At 27.9% G+C, this 22,326-nt stretch overlaps 1 protein-coding gene across 8 annotated transcripts in view; it reads left to right on the top strand.

Annotated features, from left to right (window-relative positions):
- The window catches only part of pdm3 (POU-domain protein pdm3), a 257,264-nt gene that overhangs the window by 217,821 nt on the left and 17,117 nt on the right, over window positions 1–22,326 (top strand). For 5 of the 8 annotated variants that reach the window (XM_088192304.1, XM_088192307.1, XM_088192301.1 and 2 more), the window contains 4 exons: window positions 5,675–5,810; window positions 6,031–6,192; window positions 9,449–9,610; window positions 9,681–10,353. In XM_088192304.1, the coding sequence (XP_088048430.1) occupies window positions 5,675–5,810; window positions 6,031–6,192; window positions 9,449–9,610; window positions 9,681–10,353 (1,133 nt within the window). Of the gene's footprint in view, window positions 1–1,870; window positions 2,225–5,674; window positions 5,811–6,030; window positions 6,193–9,448; window positions 9,611–9,680; window positions 10,354–22,326 lie in introns of those variants that run through there. The other 3 variants (XM_088192305.1, XM_088192306.1, XM_088192300.1) reach the window with 3 other exon arrangements.

The raw sequence follows: 22,326 nt of genomic DNA, 5'->3' as shown, positions 1-22,326 counted from the left end.
CAGCTTATTACTTTTACTATTTCAACATAAAAAAATATAGTCACATTACTAATTTCTTAATTTTTTAAATATAAAAACAAGTAATTATATGTATATCTGCATTTTGTTATATAGAGAAAATTGGTAGGACATACACCCAAAGTTGTCATCTCTTTTTCACTTATGAATAATGACGAAATGGATAGAACTCAAAGTGACTCTGTTAAATGAAACGGAGTATAGTTGTACTAACAATTAACAAAAAACAAAAAATGCGTTTTAATACTTAACAGCATAGTTTCCAAATCTTCATCGAATAATTTTTAATATACATGTATGACATTTATATTTTTAATTGACTATAACGTAAAAAAAATGTCTTGGGACTATAAAAATATTGCTAGATTTGAAGTCAATGTGTATTTTGCTAATTATCAACTGATTACAAAAAAATAAGTGTGCAAATAAAATCATATTATATACGATATAAGTCTTATTTGGTCAGTAATTTGGTTTATTTTTTAATAAATTGTCTGTTACTCATACATGTGTTTTTTTTCATAATAATAATTGTTTTTTCAATTTATTGTTTTTTTATATTTTGATTGAATGTTGATGTTAGAGACATTATTTTTATACAAAAATCACACTCATTCAAGCAATATTTTATATAAAAAAAATATAATAATGACAAAGTAATTAAGTAATATATTAGACTGTTTCATATAAAGTTTTTTGTCATACATCTCTATTGAATTGTATATTTCTAGCTACATAATAATTCTTAGCAGTGGCATAGCTATGGGGGGTGAGGGGGGGCGCCCCGGGCGGCACTTGCTTGGGGGCGGCATATTCGCGATGGGATCGTCTAGTGTGTAGTTCTTGAATGCACCCTGAATGCACTAAAATAATTATATAGCCCTGGGCGGCGCATACCTTAGCTACGCCACTGATTCTTAGTTATCCATAGAAATTCAAATTATGAACCATATTTTAATAGACAATGTAACTAACTATATATTATTATTATTTTGTTTTGAGGATTGATTTTTTTATTGAATTGTATTTTTCTAGCTACAAACTATAATTATATGTAATATTTATTATTTTTATAATTAACAAAAATTTAAATATTAATCTGGTAAATCTCATTTTAGGTTTTATTACCAAGAATATTGATTATTTTTTATAAAAAAATATAATAATAAATGTTATTTAATTGTTTTTATTATTTGCGTACACTTAAGTATGGAAATAGTTTGCTACAAATTTGATCGAAGTGCTTCTCAAACTTTTTAACTTAAAAATAGAACATCTGGAATAGGAATAACTTTTCAATTATTTATGTAATCGTATTTTGCACTCGATTTGTATCTAATTAAAATTTAATTAAAAAATGTGTATACATATGCATGTATGTATATTATATATCTGGATTAAGACAGTAGTACACCTATGCATATCCTCTTCGAAACCAATCTAAACCAAGTCACAACTTATTTCAAAGTCAAGCCCCCAATCCTTCCGGCCTCTTCTCAAACCTCACACCTCACACCTCTAACTATGACGTCCCCGCGGAATATGTTTGAGAACTTTACATTGTGAGCCATCTCCCCGCGCTTACAGACCAATCTATTTAACCCCCACCCCCACCCTCGACACACGCGGGGTTGAAAAACCGGGCGTTTTAAAATTAATGAGTATAGTCTACCTACGCTCGTGTGCTTCACCCCTTTTTCCACATTCGTTTTTTTATTTTGGCGAGCACACCCCCACCCACCCCGTCGAATCGGGCAAGGGGATAGGGGCGGAGGGGGGGAGGAGTCGTGGTGGGGGCGCTCGGACGCGAGGGTGGGGGGAGGCTTGATTTTTCAAACTGATGACGTGCATTCATTCCGTACGGAGCGTGTATTACTTATGGACGTAAACACCGGTTGTGTGATTCGTGCGCGATTGTGAACGTGTGTGGGGCGCGCGCGGCAGGGATTAATTGAATAAAGATAATAAAAAAATATACGTGTGTGTATACTCTATATGTGTGTTTCATCTGTCGGTACTAAACGCGAACCGCGTTTTAGTCTGACCGAAGCGATTAGACTGTGTCGATGTCGGTTAAACGCGCTCAGTTAAATATTTAACTTTATTGTGATAAGATTTTATTATCTTAAGAGTAATATGGATTTGTAGTGACTGAATACAAGTGATCGTTTGTTACAATACTGTACTTAACATGACATTATCTTGTGTGAGTATTATATTTATTGTGTTATTATTCACATTAGTGTACATAGAATTAATTAGATTTAGTGTTTTGTGTTATTTAGTGTGATATTACTAAACTTTGTTTGAGTTTCTTGAGAGTTTATAAGTTTCAAAAGTTGTGCGTTAAACTCGCGCCGGTTCTTCGCCTGACATCTGTGCGAAGAATTCCGAACTAAAAAATATATTTATCTATTTTAATACTGTATTTATAAATTAATATTTAATGACTGATGGAATTTTACTTTATTACTTTGATGATCCATTAAAATAACTCCTAAAATAAATATTTTATTCCTAGTCTACGAAATATATATGTATGTATAAGAGATAAAAATTTAGTATTTGGAACAACTCTTTAAATAAATTTCAATATTATTTATGATTGAAAAATAGTAAATTAACAGATTAATGCATTATAGGGCATTTTTCTACGTTACTCCTTAGTTTTAATCTTATAAATAATATGGCGTAAATAAACTAAGTATTTTTATTTTAAACATATAGTAGAATTTACGATCTAAACTTATTTTATTAGTGATATTTGTATCTCTAATGTAAAAAATATTAGTAAGGTAATTTTTTTTAAAGTATCGTTAAAGCAAATATATTCGTAATTATTTATTGTATTATAAATATATTATACTATGCCTTAAATTTGTTTTTAATAATTATATTTACAAATGTCTTATATATAATTTTAATTGCTGTAAAATTAACGCATTTTTTTAAAATAAAATTTATTTTTAACAATAAATATTAAGTAGAAAGTATAATCTACTTTTTTATAAAAATTAAGAAAAGTCGACTTGAAAAATAAAATAAGTTATAACATATTTTAAATTACATTTTTAACCTAAAAAACTATATTATTGGGCTATTTTTATATGCGCAGCATTTTATTTATTTCTCCAATAATTAATTTATAGATACGTATGAATAAAGTAAAATTAGTATATTATCTATAAAAAACAATACGTATATAATGTAGCAAATTAGCATTTATTTTAATTATTGAAATTCATTAGTGGGCTACTTTTAAATGCTCTGGATCTTATTTATTTTCTTGTGATTAATTCATAATATTTATAAATAAAGAAAAATTATATAGTATATTATTATAAAATTATATAAAATTTTAGACATACTATAAATTAAATTGTTTATTCATAATTTAATAAAATGGCTTAGCGGGCTACTTTTAAATGCGCCACATCTGATTTTGTTTTTATTTTTAATCCATATTAATGTATAATCAGGCTACTTTATATTAACTATTAAATAAAATGAAATACGGTGAATACAAATATAGTTAAATTAATAAACTATCTATAATAAAACGACGTGAATAATTGAGTTTAATAAGAAAATATTAGGCATAATGTAAATAACGTTTATTATCAATAACTATTTTATTATTCGGTATTAAAATATGTTATCATAACAATTTAAAATATATTTTAAATCAAAAAAATTATATTTCGTGCTACTTTTAAATTCACCAACAAATAAATGTGATCATAATACATAAAACAACACAAAAAATGATCGAATTAGTTATTAAAAATATTAGGAATAAAAAATTAATAACGATTTTATTATTAGGTATTAAAATTTAAAATCAGACTTTTAAAAATTAGTTAATATATTCTAAATACATAGAAAAATAATTTTGGGCTGCTTATAATTTATTGCTCTTTAATGATAAACCTACAGATATTTTAAAATTATCATATAACACAAAACAACGCAGAAAATGATCAAATTATTTATTAATAAAAATATATTGGGCATTTAAAAACTCTCAGTATTATTTTTATGGGGCTACTTTTAAATGTCGCATTTTATTTATTTATCTGTTAGTTAAGAAAATCAAAATTAAATATCGAAAAATTTTGTGTAATTTAATTTTTCTTTTTGAAATTACACTTACATTTTTAATTCATAAAAATATATAATTGGGCTACTTTTAAATGGGCTGCTTCATATTTACTTATCTTAAAACTAATTTATATTTATGTGCAGATATTATTAATATAATATATATAACAACGTAAAGAATAAAACGATTAGTTATTGACAAAAATGTTGAACATTTATAATATAATATTTTTTTATCTATAGCTTATTAAAATTGCACAGCATCTGAAATATTTATCTTATGGTTAAGAAATATAAATATATTTCCTAATAAAGTTTAATTATTATTTCATATAAACATCGTAAAGATCAAATTATTTATTAAAAAAAAAAATTTGCGCAAACAATATTTTTTTCTAATAAAATTACAATATATAACATCCGATCATTATTATCAAGTATTAAAATGTATTGTCGTGCTAATTTTTAATGCACCGTCCAAGTTACATAATTACTTACTATTATCAACAAATTAATTTAAAATATATAAACAAAAAGAGAAGTTTCTCAAAATACTAATTATAAATGGACCACTCCCTAGTTTTAATATTATTTATTAAACATATCTTATTAATTAATGTATGTACTTCAATTGATAGTATTTACGATAATTTTATATTAACGTGTTATTACAATAATATTGTTTTAAAGCTAATTTTATCACTAGTTAGATAAATAGTTTTGTTTATATAATATTTGTTATAAAAGTGTTTACTTGAATAAGATACATAATTGTAATTGTTATTATTTAATTTAATTTTATAAATAAAATTTTAAAAGTCTTGTATAAATATACGTACGTATAAAATTAATTTTATTTTAATAGCTCATTGCTATTTAATGTGTATATAATATACAAATATTACTAATTTATAATAAAATCAATTTAAATTTCACTAAATTAGCTATTTAAGTACTAAAAAGTATTCTACACTAACCTGTTTTTTATAATATATAATTATTTTATAATGTTTGACTATTTTGACGCATTGGGTAACCTACCTTTAAATATAATAATCAAAACATTTATTTAATACTATATTTTAAATATTAACATTTAAAAAGATGTGTGAATTTTTTCCTAATAAAAGCACCTTTCGCATATAAAAATATGCGATAGGTGCTTTTATTAAAACGTTTGAGATACACTGCCATAATTAATTTATATTTATACCTAACATAATACATAATTATGATGTATAACACACATAATTAAAATCTAAAGATAAAAACAAAAACAAGAAAATACAACCATTAGTCTACAAGGTTAAGATTTATGAACTATCTATTTTAAAATCTGACCTGGATAATTAATAATATATCGATTGCGCTAACCATAATAAGTTTAATAAATATTGAATTATAAAATATTTAATGATTATTTAATAATGTGTATTTCTTATTTTAAAAAAACGATTCTAAAATTATATATAAAATACCCAAAGTTTATTGACTGATTTTGTTGTTTTCAATTGATAAATAAATGAATATATTTTTATTTTTTTATTATTTACAGCAGGAGTCTGAAAGATCAAGTGCCGCAGGATCTCCAGGATCCCCTGGGCCTCCCAGAGGATCACCAGGACCTCCTCCAGCTCCAGCTCCAGCGCCTCCTCAAAACCTTCGTTCAGATCAAGACATAAATGGCTCTAGTGAGTTGGTATTTTAATAATATTAATGTTCTTTCGAACATTTTATTTTATATTATATGTTATACATTATTAGCGTTCCAAATAAAAGTTTATGATATGAAGCTATTAATAAATAAATAAAATCAGGGATTCTGCTTTAGGAACATATTATACATCCATCTAAAATATTATACATGACACATTAAAAAACTGTAATAAATAATCAAATATATTATTTTAGTGGCAGGAATGTTCCGTGGTCTCCAAGGGTTGGCAGGGCTTCCGCAACTTAGTCAGCAGATGTCACAATTGGCGGCCAGCTTACAAGGGCTCGCGGCCCAACCTCCGACCACCCCTGCACAAACCCTCAGTTCTCCTCTTAACCTCAGCGTAGCCGCAAACGGTGAGTAAAAAAATGCTTCGTTAAAAATGGTAATCTTATAAGTATTATATTAGTCGTGTTTTAATGTAGTCTTTCAAAAGAATACTAAGTGTGTATCTATTATTATGGAATGGCTCATTAACCTTTACGAGCTGAGTCACGTAATAAATTATAGATAATTAATTTTATTATCTATTCTACAAAGGTCGACGGATGGTTGAGCGTCAAATTTTTGAGAAATAATAAATTATGTGTGAAAAAATAAATTACTAATAATGTATGTATGTGTATTATCAATACATAAACATTTCATTCAAATAAGCTTTATTTATTATCTATATGAGATACGGAGAGCTCAAATTATTTTTATTTATATTAAAATCATGTTATTTTTAAAACTGATATTATTTTACGTTTTTTTTTATCTAACAGGCTACTTTTAAACACGCCAAACTATTGCACGAATATAGTTGCATTTTATGGCCTTCAAAATTAAATACATATTTCTCAGGTAACACTCAGGTTTGAGCAAGCTCCCAAATTTTTGTTGTGGTTCTGATTCAAATAAATATAATGGTGATTAAAAAAAATTTTTTTTGGAGCTCTACTTTTTTGTACAATTCATATTTAGTGCCACAGGAAATTCAGTAAACTCATTGAGATTCATTAGAGATCTTTCCCATTCCACATAGTGAAATTGTTTTTATTTTAATAAAATATTTAGCAACAATTCCAACACATTTTTTAGAAAGCACTTATTTTTTGAGATCTCTTAGACATATTGAAAATGTAATACATCATTTAATTATTTATTTAAGTACAAGTTTTTAACCTTAATAGTTTGATTTTTTATTAGATGCTACGTAAATTCCATATAATTAATATTGAAGAAAAACTTCAAATTAAAATTATATAAAATGCAAAAATTACACAATAATACGATATAACATAATATTTCACATTAAAGTAAAATTTACGTTTTTTTAATAATAAAAGTTTCTTATAAGTAGGCATTAAAACATAATAAAAAAACGTAAGGTCTTTACCATATTTGCGTTAACACAGTCAGTGCGAGAGCTATCTATTATATCATTATTCATAATTTAGAAAGAGATAGTGAGTTTGGGGGATTAGCCCTTACTATTAGCTCTAAAGCATATGATACGGATATCCTGTTTATATTTGAAACAAATTTATAGAAATTAAAATCATTACTATATTGTTATTATAGTAATGATAAGCAATGGTGTAGTGGGGGTGGCGCTCCAGCACTTTTTTTAGAGTACTTGTACATTTTATAAATCGCAAAATATTCAAAACGTACCGGAAATTTCACAACAAAATCAAAACTGAAAATAAATTGTTCCTATTTGCACCCATGTAACACAAAAGATTCAAAGTAACAATAGGCAGTCCAATTCTATAGGTTATTTGTACAAAGTCATAAACATACAACACAGATTCTTTCTTCTGTGACATACAAACACTTTTGCAGTCGATTGCCTTCTTTTCAATTATCGATTTTTATAATTTTTTTAAAAATCGGTAAAATATAAATATCATCTGTCAAATAAATTAGATTAATTGATTACACTTTATTTGCGAAGACTAATAAGTTACAGTGATTCCTTGATAGCACTTTAGTATGTAGCAATCAATTTTTACATTAAAAATATTCTATAATACATTACTGAAATATTTTTTTTTATTCTGATAAAAACATTAAAAAAATATTTTTAAATATCAATATTGGCTATTTTTAAAAAAATGTGGGGGGGGGTGTTTAAGTTCAGCGCTCCGGCACTTATTTTTTATCATTACACCACTGATGATAAGTATATCGAACGTATATCCGTATCGTGTGCTTTAGAGGGGCGTAAACCCAAACTTGCCATCTCTTAATTATGAATAATGATGAAATGTATATCTCTAGAACTGACTGTGTTAACGCAAATATGGAATAGACTGGTAGCATAGATGCCACAGGTTCGAGCCTTAGACTCAAATTTTTATGTATAAAAATGCTTTATGTTTATGTACAAAAATAATAATTTTTGATGGTTCACTGGTTCCATGACATTTAGTCTCGTGAATAATACTTGTAGGTATTTATTATGTTTAATTGATTAACTCATTTGGTACAGATTTACCTCGTTACAAGATAGGATATACTATAAATAATCTATAATATTCCTAAAATCTGGTGGAGGGAGAGGGTTTAAAAATGAGCGTCTTGTCGAAATTACGTTTGATAAGCTAACGTTTTATAAAAAAAAAATTAAAATTTTGCTCGATATTTTATATTTTTAAACGAGAAAATTTAAAAATCACTTACAATATAAAATAGTAAAGATACTCAAGACTAGCAACTGAATGGCCTATGTTTAAATCTGATATTAACCAATGTTTTTCTAATGTATCTAGAAGATCAAATTTAGTGATTAATATTTTATTATATTTTTAATCAATTATCAAATAGGTTTTACTAGCTTTTCCTTATCTCACGGATGTATATCATTATGATTTAAAAAATGTATCTAGTTCGTTATAAAAAAAATATTTGCCTACATTAAAAATATTATTTATAACTATTTTTATACAAATGTGGACAAAATAAAATATTACAAAACTTTGAGATTTATTAATTTTAACTTAATTTTATTACAACAGTTAATTATTAAAAAAATCTGAATGGAATAGTATTGAAATGTGTAATAAACTACATAGAACTAAAAAAATATATTTATACTGTACATTTATGATTTAAGTATAAAATACATGAGTCAATTATTTATATTTTTTGCTAAATCATTAAAACAAACTTAGGGACAATCTCTGAGTAGAAATTAGTTTAGTCTTACAAAACTTATGCCATCCGTACTGATATGTTTTATAATATAAGTATTTATGTCAATGAATTTTATTAAAAAAATATATAAATAGCACTGATTTTAATAAATAATATTCAAGACACGTTTAATTAGTTTTATTAAAAAATAAATATGATTAAAATCTAATTTAAATTCTTATCGTCCACTTATTTAAGCATTTATATAATTTATACAGCCTTGAAATACGTTTATAACATTCAGAGCCATAACCGACATTTTGTATTATATTACACATCGAAAAAGCAACGATAATTACATTATTGGCTTTGATTATATCATAAATCAATAATTTATGTGAGATCAAGACAACTCTAAGTGGCATAGTCATTATTTCGTGCATCAGGGATCGCCAACAATCATTAACTATTAAATTGTTTTCATCTCAGGCGGGCTATCATCTTCGAATGGAGCAACCGGAGCCGCTGCAGCAACCGGGGCTGGTCTTCTCCAGCCCACATTACCATCTCCAATGCCCCAATTGATCCTGGCATCGGGTCACCTGGTGCAAGGCATTCAAGGTGCTCAACTTCTGATACCTACGTCGCAAGGTAATTATCGTTTTATTACACTAATGAGATCCATTAGAGAGCATCTCTAACGTTTGGACATTATTTATAGGCATAGCTACACAGACTATTTTGACGATACCTGTGAATCACGTCAATTCTTCGGATCAGATGGTCAATCTAGCTTTGAATAATGGACAAGTCGTATCTACATCTTTGGCGAATCTGCAAGCAATGACTCAGCCCCATCAGTTATTGAACAATCCGAGTACTAATCCTACGTTACGGAATAATTTGTTGAGTCAAAGTGCTAATGCTGCCTTGACGAACGCATTGCTGAATCCATCCGCTTTACCTGGACTTTTAGCAAATGGAGCTGTAGGTGCCCAACAGATTCTGCAGGCATTGCAACAACAGCAACAAAGTCAGCCGCATCTGCACACGGCGCACAATCCTACACAGCTGCTGCAGACTGTCCCCCAATCCAATCTTCAATCGAATCAACATTCTCCATCTTCATCTAGCAACTGGTCAGAGCAGAGTCATCATCAGCAGAGGCATTACAAAGAAAGAGACTCATTGGGGTATCACCAAATGTCGCAAAACAACCACGGAGAATCTTCTTTCATGGGAGAACTGAGCAGAGACAGAGATAAAAATAGCAGTAGAGAAAGAGAAAGGGACCGGGACAGAGATGGCATCGGCAGTATGACAAATGGAATTAATGGCTCGTGTAGTAATCAGTCTGTGTCGGCTGCCGCTGCTGCTTTGAGCAGCATTAGCAGGTTTGTAATTAAATGCACATTTTTACATAAAACTTTCGCTCGCTTAATTGCAATCGCAAAAAGGCCACCTTCCACAATAATAAAAGACTTGACACGCGATACTCAAAGCAGTTCCTTCCGATTAAATTACCCAAACATTCTATATATGAAATCAAGGTTATCAGAATCATTAAATTATTATTGTATTACATCATTATTATAATTGTAGTTTTGATTATAATCAATATATTATCATGAATAATAAATATTGTTGCCAGTACTTAAAAAATGATAGTCGTTGTAAATAACTAATTAACATTTTCCGCTCTTAGAATTGACAGGCGGTGTTCTAAATAATGCTTTCTGTCATACTGTGCTGATAAAATATTATGAGTATTATTTTAATTTATTTGTCTTTGCCTATAAAATTTAAGGCTTAGAAAAAATATATGACTTGGACTTAATATATTTTATATATATATATATATATATATATATATTTTATTAAGTTTAAATTGAAATATAGCAGTTATTGCTTTTTTTTCGTATTGTAATTATTGTTATAAAATGTATACCCATTACAAATAGCAGCTTATTGCATAACAACAAGGTACTGTAACTCTTAATTGAAATTAAAACGCCTAAAAATTCTCAATGTCACTATACAATTAATATCGGGCTTTAAATGTTTTCTTTGTCATATAATTGATTTTTTCAAGTAGACAGGATGATCCAAAAAATCACGTTAGTGGATCATCAGTCCACCGGTTCTAATGCGTTTTAGCTAATGGACCTGATTATTTCATCTCGCGGTGGATTCGTTCAAGTAGTCGTTGAAGCTGCAGATTTTATGACGTTTTCTAACAAGTTGATGAAAACTGTACCAAGTCAGTGGAATGCATAAGTCAACAATTTTATTAACAGAGTTGTGCTATATTTTGTGAAGAGAAAATTAGCTGACTTTCAAGGTCGGTCGACGAGAAAAATTTTTTTTTTCGACCAACCGAATTATAGATATTCGTATATGTCTGGATCTAATGTTGAGTATTGCATGTCTGGATCTAATGTTGAGTATTCGGTAATAGTATTGATTAATATTGGCATTTTTATTACGATTTCAGCTCTCACGCAGATGTAGTATTTTCACAATTTCAGTATCTTAGGGTATAAAATATTCTATATCTCAAATTGTATAGTAGAATATTTTAAATTAATAAAAACTTCTTCTCGGTTCAAATTATTTTTTGCAAATAATTAGTTAAAGGAACGGAATAGCGTAGTCTGTAACGTCTCAGACTAATAATTTAGTAGTTGCGGTTTCGAGCCCTAGCAGCGACACTCAAATTTTTATTTATTTAAAAATAGTCCGGCCTTAGCTGCAGTGACATCTATTGGTTATAAATCGTATTACACATAATAATTTATAATCAATAAAAATAATGATGTCACCGATTTCCAGACTTTCAGTCAAGTGGTTTATACTTATATGTAAATATTCATTATATCTGATTGACTGACTCAGTTGGTGCAGATTTATCCCATTGTAACGCATTAGTCTTACGCCTGTCAGGCTAAAACGGAAGATTTATTTAAAATAAATAAATTCAATATACGCAAAAACTAATAAATATCATGATTAATAGGCAAATAAAATGTTGCTTTGCTATAAGTTGATGTTAATCGTTATTCCCCATATTTCTGTTATTCCAATCTGAAATATTTGTCTTTCTTAGACATTTTTAGGCGGCAAGTAAGATGAAATTAAATAAATAAAATCACTCTTTGCGCGGCGTGCGATCTTAAAAATATGTTAAGCGTTGTCTTTTACGGTATAAATATTATTAATAGCATATTAAAAAATCGCTACGAACATCTCATAAAAACTGTAAATAATAGCTTTATATTTTAACTTGAACAACTTTTTTTAATAAATCAAGGTTTCGTTAAATATTTTTATGTCTATTAAATATTTTAATTAAAAATTTTAAATCGTTAACTCAAATAAGTTCAATTGAACTGATTATTTACAGCTTAAAAAAAATTCAGAATTTAAGCTTAAAAATAATAGTTTTACGTTGAAATAATATTTGTAAAATATTCAAGTATTAAAAAATATTAAGATAATTTTCTTAGCTTTTGTATTTAATGCTACTTTAAAAATCAATGAGGGTTGAATTACAGCTGTTAAAACCATGATTTAATTTAACAATAATAGTTTAAAAACTATATATCAAAACATTGACAATAGTGATTTATGAAACATATTAAAAATAATAATTATGCTGGGATGCTTTAAAGAATTTATCCGGAGTATATAATTTTTTCATATGCCATGAGCTTAAAATATATTTTTATTTTTACAGTATTCAGTGTAAATTTTCACACTATTTGTGAATAAAAATATTTCTATAAAAATATTACCATAAATAATGGTTCACAAAAAAATTTGCACTCCAAAATATCTTTACCACATAAGAATTTATTTTCTGTAAAATTAAATACATAGTAAACAAATATACTCTTAAGGCCACATTTTTTTTTATAAATATTATCTTTCTAAAACGAAAGCTTGTCCCAAAAAAATGAATGACACAAAACTGTTGGCTCGTAAACTCGATAGATTTTTCGATCGGCCGAGATAAGTCACAATTACACACAATAAACCCGACAATAAAACCTCTCTATCTCGCGTCATTATGCGTAATAAAATGTGTACATAATTAAAAACAATTATCATAATTTTTCATAATAACCTCGAGGGATCACTCCATTGTTTGTGCTTAAGTTTGCGTGTGTTTGTGTGTTCCGAAATTAAGTGGTGGGGATATAAAGTCGTGTATATAATTTAAGTATTATGCATATTATTTTTTTTTGCCTTTTATTATGAATAATTTCGTTCTTTTGTTGTAGATTAATGACGTAAATTGTTTTATTAGCCCTCCAATAAAGCGCAATTATTATTATAGAGCGAGAGAGAAAGAGACACACACTGAAATTAATATTTTATTATGCCAAATGTCTTTACTGATATTGCTACAAAATGTTGCAGGATTGTTTCCATGTAACATTTTATGACTTAGTTTTTATTAGGCATTTTAATTTATATTTTTTATTATTTTTATTTATAAATGTTACTCATCAAGTTTACGATACAACGAAACTTTTGATCACATACACTGGAAAGTTTTGTAAATTAAGTTAACTGTAACAAGTATGCTCTTTGGATATATCAAAATATTACGAAACACATTTTATTTTATTTATTTATTTAGCTTAATAGCTAATTTTTAAATCAAACAAATTTTAACTTAACATACATATACTATATAACATAAAAAACCTAATATGATATTTCAGTTATACTTAATTCATTATTTAAATTATCTACAACTTCTGTAATATTATCACCTACGCAATACATTAATTTGTCGTCTAATGTATTTTACACTTTTGTACATTATTAACAATAAAATGAATATATAATATAAATAACAATGGTCCTAATTTATACCCCTGTGGTACACCGTGAGATATTAATTTATTTTTAAAATACGCATAATTTGCTTTATTTTTTAAATAATTATTAAATCATCTTAAAACTATATTTATACCGATATTCTCTAACTAATATATTATACAGGTATTTGCATTCGATTTGCGCAAGAAGTTAATGGTTCTTAAGCTTTTCAATTCTTAACCTTTTCAACAGTCATTCTTAGGTAGCAACAAATTTCATTATTGCACATTACATACATATGTTCTTGCATCAATTAGCACTAAACGCGTGACGTAACATAGTATATATTATACAAAGCATAGAACTCTCTATGCAGAGAACGGTGGTTCGAATCGCGACCTCGACCGTCGTTAAAATGGTGTTATTATATTATAATTTTCAATGTTAATTGCAAATTAACAACATTGTATGAATGTGCTAGTGTGTTTATGTCGTTTTAATACTTTGTAATAATTGTTTATGTAAAATATTTAATAATTATTATAATAACACATTATACGTTGCTGCTTGCTTCAACTCGTAATCAAGCTTAATTATATCAGCGTGGAAACTTTGTTTCATATCACTTTTTATAACCATATATTTTCTACAAATACATATATATTATTAGCTTTGGCTCATAAAGTTTTTTTCAACCACAAACAATTTGTATTTGAAAAAATATATACTTATTAATTAAAATAATATGTGTATGCTGTAAAAACATACTATTAAATATATGATTTTTATATTTAAAATCTTACTTTCTATTTTAAAAATTCATATTTATAATATTTAACCAAAAACTAGTATTTTAATGTTTGTTAAAGCCAATTGTAAAAATTTATTTAAAAAACATGTTTAAAGATGCTTTTTTAATAAAATAAACGTCATATATAAATTAAAATCGTATAGGCATAAACCAAATATAAATATCCTATTTTTTAGCAAACATTTTGCTATTTAACAGACACAGATTGGCTCCCTACAGTCGTATTTATTGACGTTATAGTTATTAAAAAATATGATACGAGAGACCGGCGGACAAGGCACTGCCGGTCGTCGTCTACCCGTCGTGTTCCATTAAGAAGTTGTGTATTACTCACCCACCGTCACATCAAAAATTAATGTCTTATAAATCTATTCTCAAATTACTTGAACAATAGATATCAGTTCGTCAAGTATAAAAACTCTTTTTCAGAACGATATAAGACTTCTACTGGAGTACCTCAAGAATCAAATTCGGGTCTATTGCTGTTTCTATTGTTCATTAATGACATGGAAACAGCAGTGCATCATTCAAATTTTTCATTATATGCAGATGACTTCCCTCGACCTGCAGGAGGATCTCAATTCTTTATGAAAATGGACTTGCTACCAATTGCCTTTCAGTGTAATGCCTGCACTACACTCTCTGGAAGTTAGCCAAGGTTGACCAAGGACGGATAATATAGTGGGTTCATTATATTCTCGTCACTTAACACTCTTTCGCGTGTTATATGACGAGAGTGAGAGAGATAATGATATGGTGTTTGGCAAACTGAGATAGAACGAGTAACTCGGTTCAATTTTAGTATGCGCGTAGGCGTCCTATGGTTAACACGCATGTCGAGCGCTGCATCGTAGTCACGTGGTCAAATTATAATACCACATGCTTATCGGAAACTTCAACAGACTCTTACTGACACCTTTGAATATTTTAGGCCACCAAAAGGAATTAATTATATTTTTGATAATATATTCTACTAACAGATATCGTTATTATATTTTTTTTCATATAAAATTTAATAATTAAAAAATAATTAGTTGTACTTCAAGTTATATAAATGTCACACTATAACGAATTCTTATTACGAATCGATGGCGACAAATTCTAGGATAGTCACAGATGTGGTGTTCATATTCTGAAGTATCATTTTATGCCTTATGGCATTTTGCAAAAGTCGACAAAATTTTGCGTAAATTGAATATTTACGACCGAAAAGTTTTCACTGATATTGTATTGGAGTGTCCACACAAACTTTTATAGTTGTCAGTAACGTAATTTTAATAATATGACAATTTAAAAGTTGCGCGCAAATATGCCGGCTGTACGTGACAGAAGCATCCGTCCGGACGTCATTCAAAATTAAGCCAGCATGTTGCAGAGACTTACAGCAGATCATTAAAACATGCTTGGTTTTATCTTAAGAAATGCGCGCTACTTCAGGAATACTTTAGTATGGCGCATTCTTTATGATGCTCTAGTCCGCAGAATATTAGAAACTATCTCTATTATTTGGATTCCAGGATTAATGATTAAATGTAATGAATTGAAGCTGGGAAAATAATATATTTATACTTGAAGAAATACGGGTATTATCCGTTCTTGTTTCCCAGTGATTTTATTATGGGAGTGCTGGAATACGTTTCTTTGTCAACTCGCAGAAGTGTTTATATAATTAAACACTTCTGGAAATTGCTCAAATGCATTGTAGATAACGCTTCGGTGCTCGAGCAGCTTCAAATGTGTGCTTCGGAATGTGGTTATAGCTCTTGGTCGCGTCCACTGTTCTTCCCTATAAAGTCTAGAACTAGAGCACTTGCCAACTCTTCTCTGGCAAAGGCCGTTCGTCCGCTCAATACTGTGTTTTTGTTCAATTCGTATGGGACAATGCACACCTGTTGAGGTGTACATTTTTTCGTGTTTTTACTTATGTTTATCTGTATAATAAGGAATTTGTATGGATGCATACGTATATATGTATTTTAAAATTGTAATATATTTTATACTTTTGGCAATTGTGACGCATTAGGTTAACCTGTCAAGTTACGATAGTCTAAATTTTAATAAATAAATATAAGTTTTACAAAAGTACGGACGTAAGCAAATTGGCTCTCGTGGTACTCCACACCTAGCAATTTATAATACAAAATTCGACTAGAAAAAAATCTTTGCGTTATTTCGAATATTGTTCGTAACACAGTGAGGTTGGTAAAGCCGGTGTTTTGCTCACACAGTCGGCGCAAACAAAAAAAAAGAGATAAAAACTATACGAACATTTTTATTTTTAGTTTAAATCTGTATGTTTTTTTACCTGTAGTACTTTTAGTATAAACTATATAATAATTTAACAAAACTCAGCTTTAAATTGATTTAAGATGTATTAAAAATTATGTATATAATTGCTTATGAAAATAGGTTTTTAAATTAAATTATAAAACATTTTAAGGACAATTTTATTATAAAATATACTAAGAAAACTTCTAGGTATAAACAAATCAGACATTTTAAAAAACTTTTTATTTCTTATTTAATTATACATTTATATATGTGACAAAGCTTCTTAATCAAATACAAAAATATAAAGTAAAAACCTATTTAAATACGTTTTTTATAATAAAATATACAATACGTCATATATTGATTAAAATTTGAAAATGAAATTTGAGGCGAGGATTCTTTTGCATAGATTGTTTTAGGCAAATCCTTTTAAACCTTAAGTTATATATTGTTATAAATTTGCGGGTATTTAGGGGGTCAGACGACTGACCGTATGGTTTGAAGTAATTAGTAGGAATACTGACGAACAAAGGACATTCCCCTATTTATATAATTATGCTAAATAGATGTAAGAAAAGGGGTGTCCGTCGTTTTAGTCTATAAACAGACTTGCTGGATCAAAACTGGTATAAAAGGGTCGTTGATCCCACAAAAACAAAGAGTTATAATGTATGTAATTAGCAATAAAGCATTCAGATTTTTTATTATATGCAGATGACTTGAAAATTTACAAGAAAATGCATTCGATTTCTGATTCCCTCGACCTACAGGAGGATCTCAACTCTATATGGAAATGGGCTTGCTATAACCAATTGCCTTTCAGTGTAAAGAAATGTCACACAATTTCATTTTCAAGGTCGTTAACGCCGGCAAAATATTCATACCATCTAGGTGGATATTTTCTGGAAAGGTTTTCTTCAACTAAGGATTTAGGAGTGACTTTCGAAGAACGTTGGAAATTTAGCCAGCACATTGCAGAGACTCATAGCAAATCCTTAAAAATGCTCGGTTTTATCTTGAGAAATGCGCGTTACTTCAGGAATACTTTAGTATTGCGCACTCTTTATGATACTCTAGTCCGCAGCATACTAGAAACTAGCTCCATCATTTGGATCCCAGGCGTAATGAGTCAATGTAATGAATTGAAGCTGGAAAAAGTACAACGTAAATTTCTTCGATATTTATACTTGAAGGAATACGGGTATTATCCGTTCTTGTTTCCCAGTGCTTTTATTTTGGGAGCCCTGGGATACGTTTCTTTGTCGACTCGCAGAAGTGTTTATGTAATTAAACACTTCTGGAAATTGCTCAAGGGCATCGTAGACAATCCTTCAGTGCTCGAGCAGCTTCAAATGTGGGCTCCTGAAGGTGGATATAGTTCTCGGTCGCGTCCACTATTCTTGCCTGTTAAGTGTAGAACTGGAGCACTTGCCAACTCTTCTCTGGCCAAGGCCATTTATCTGCTCAATTCTGTCCATAGTAATATTGACATTTTCTCTTGCACTTATGGAGTTTTGGTTCAATTCGTATGGGACAATGCACACCTGTTGAGGTGATTTGTGTCTGTTGTTTTATCTTGTTTATATTTGTATGTATTATGATGTATTAGTACTTTTGACTATCGTGACGCATTAGGTTTGCCTGTCAGGTCACGATGGTTATAATTTTAATAAATAAATAAATAATAAATAAATAATAATAATAATAAATGACAATTTATAACAATATAATACATTTTAATTAGTGCTCAAGCATATTTTTTTCTGTTTTAAACTACAACTACTTTATGTTTCCATATTGATGTTTCTAACTTGATTAAAATAATTAAAGGTGGTGCTTTTAATATTATTTTAAAGAGAACTTTTCAATTCAACCCACAGTGTTAAGAGTACGACTTTGGCACTTATGTCTAATAACTTTGTTTTCGTCGCAATTTTAGATATCTAATACACTTATACTATCACTCCAAATTATAATAATAAATAATTCTCAGAAACAACAAGTCACAAACGCTATGGTAATTTTTCAACGTTCTCAAAGCAAGCATTTATGGGAGCCGCATTACGCAAACATATAATAATAATAAAAAAAAACCTGCTTATCGACATAATTAGCGACTAATTACTATATAATGATATTTTAATACATAGCCACATTATCATGGCAAAAAGTAGTAAATGTATGTGCGGCGTGTAATTATTAGCGGTCTATTCTTGGTAACACACAAACAATAAAGCCTGTGTTCTAAATGAACGTTGCGTTTCGCACCAGACCGCGAGATCGTGGCTAGATATTGTTCTAAACACGTGATAAAGTAACACAACACAAAAATAAACACGTGTTGAATTAAACTAATCACTCGTTCGTGCTTTTGGGAGATTTCGGTTCGAGTACACTATGTATATGTATTTAACGATTTAGGTACAATTTTTAGATTGGGCGTTTAATTTTATTTACTTTTTCTCGTGTTACAAGTTTAGATTAATTAAAATGGGTTTCATTTAATGACAAAATTTATAAGAGGAAATTCAATAATTTAAAATCTAGCTTTCGGTAACTGAAAGGTTAACCCAGTATATCATTAAATTATTTTCATTTGAAACTTTATATATTCATTTTAGATTCTCTGCTTGTAATTTTTCCATAAGAAAGCAATCATTTATAAAATAATTTCTGTCACATTGCGTGAATAACCATTTGTTTCATGCCAAAAATTGTGAATTGGATCCACCTGAAGCACAAAGGCGTTACGTATCAATTAAATGCATACGCGTTACATTTTTCTGTATGGAATCAAATGTATCCTATTGTATAGTTTTAATTGCTCCTTATTTCTGAGCAGCATTAATTAAAGAAGAGCCTATATAAACATTTTAAATTTATTAGAATAATCTGACATGATCTCTTAACCCTTTGAGCGGTATCGCCGTACATGTACGTCTGTCAAACTTTCACTGTTTTGAGGTACCCCAAATTGTTATATATTTACATTTATTACTAAAGAAATATAAAACATTATATTAATAGTATATATATATATATATATATATATATATATATATATATATATATATATATATATATATATATATATATATATATATATATATATATATATATATATATATATATATATATATATATATATATATATATATATATATATATATATATATATATATATATATATATATATATATATATATATATATATATATATATATATATATATATATATATATATATATATATATATATATATATATATATATATATATATATATATATATATATATATATATATATATATATATATATATATATATATATATATATATATATATATAAATATGTAAAATAAATTAACAAAATTTAATTATAGAGAAATATTAAAATAAATTATATAAACATATTAATACAAAAAGTAGTAAAATAAATTTATGCAATAATTTACTATAAATGCAATATTAATAAGTAATAAATAAAAAATAAGTATGGAAAAATACGTAAAATTAACTAAGGTGCATGGAATAATTTAGTACTCAAAAGGTTAGATCGATAAATTTATTATTTCAATAGCAATATTATAAAAATAAAACATTAAATTTAAATATATTTAAATTCGCAGTAAATATAAAATTAAGAAATATATCGTTATACTGTTGTAGAAAAATAGAAAAACTTTTTTTATGAAAGATATATTAAGTTTTTTTGCATTTAAAGTAAATAATTTAGGAGTCTCGTAAACGCAGATTAAACGACTATTATATTCATCAGTATTTGTAAATTGGTTTTTATTAGCCGACTTCATCAATGGCGGTCGTTAAGGTCGGCAATAAAAAATAATTCAATCAAATCGAGGTGATATTTATTGAAATTTTGGATGTGAGGAAAAAAAAGTATACACAAATGTTGACTAGTATTTTTTTTATTTTTTAATAAAATTTTAGCAAATAAGCAAATTTATTTGCGTTATCTAAAATAACTCTATATGTATTTTGTGAATATTTAAATGTGTACAAAATACTACTATACGATTATTAGTTCATTGAAAATATTGTTAAATATTAATTCTTTGTTTGTAAGATCAACGCCCTTCGTACGAGTTTTGATCCAGCACACTCATTTTTAGACTGTAAGACGACGCGATTACCCCTTTTTGTGATGCTGTAACTGCTAATTAGCATATTTATTTAAATAGGGGAACCCATTATGTTCTTCAGCATTTCTTTAAATAATTTCAAACCATACGGTTAGCATCATAAGATTCCCTATCGAGCTCAACGGTTTACCGTTACATTCTAATTAGAATCCACTACTATTTGCCTCTCAGCCATATACCGTGGGCTTCATAAGATTTCCATGTCATCTGGACGAAGTACCGTTACACGAAAGAGCATGCTTTATCTCTTTCTTCGTTGCATGCGACACCACTCCCACTTTTTTTTCTAGGGGATCAGCATCAGTTCTGGATTGTTAAATGAATAAATTCGATTAACCTACAATACCACTAACTTCATTCCATAATTTTACTACTTATGTATCTGATTTTTTTTAATTTTGTGCAGAATTTTAACGATATTTTAAATAAATATAATTATTATAGTCATTAATAAATGTATTCCTACTATTTTTGTTTCCAAAAGCAATAAAATATTTATGTTTTTTATATGAAAAGAGCATTATTATATAATAAAAATAAAATGGTAAATATTTCTTTAGAAGCGCAGGGTAACACCCCCCAAGGTGTATGGCTGAGAGGCAAATAGTAATGGATTCTAATTATAATGTAACGGTAAACCGTCGAGCTCGATAGGGAATCTTATGATGCATACCGTGGGGGTGTTACATTGCGCTTCTAAATAAATACTAACCATTTTATTTTTATTATATAATAATGCTCTTTTCTTATAATAAATACAAATATTTTATTGCTTTTGAAAACAAAAATAGTAGGAACACGTTTAATAATGACTATAATAATTATATTTATTTAAAAAAACTTTGAAATTCTGCGCAAAATTAAAAAAATCAAATACATAAGTAGCAAAATTATGGAATGAAGTTAGTGGTATTGTTGGTTAATCAAATTTATTCATTTAACAATCCAGAACTGACGCCGATCCCCTAGAAATAAAAGTAGAAGGGGTGTCGCACGCAACGAAGAAAGAGATAAAGCATGCTATTTCATTTAACGGTACTTCGTCCAGACGACATGGGAATCTTATGAAGCATACGGTTTGTCACATAAATAACGATTTTCATCTAATACATAAACTTTATTTATATTAATTGGTTCATGTGTTAAAAATCGAACAATAGTTATTTTATGTCCCAAATATTTTTTACATCTATAATTAATATTATTATTAAAATTGACTTAAATATATTTTTAAACTAGCTAATAATATTACGCTTAAAAATGTTTCACTTTTATTACGACCTTGATCGGGAG

Source organism: Plectrocnemia conspersa, unplaced genomic scaffold (genome assembly GCF_051122295.1).
Source record: "Plectrocnemia conspersa isolate PC_06_02 unplaced genomic scaffold, ASM5112229v1 ptg000009l, whole genome shotgun sequence".
NCBI classification, from domain to species: domain Eukaryota; kingdom Metazoa; phylum Arthropoda; class Insecta; order Trichoptera; family Polycentropodidae; genus Plectrocnemia; species Plectrocnemia conspersa.
Note: the sequence above shows the minus strand (reverse complement) of the source record. Positions and strands in the feature narration are given on the sequence as shown.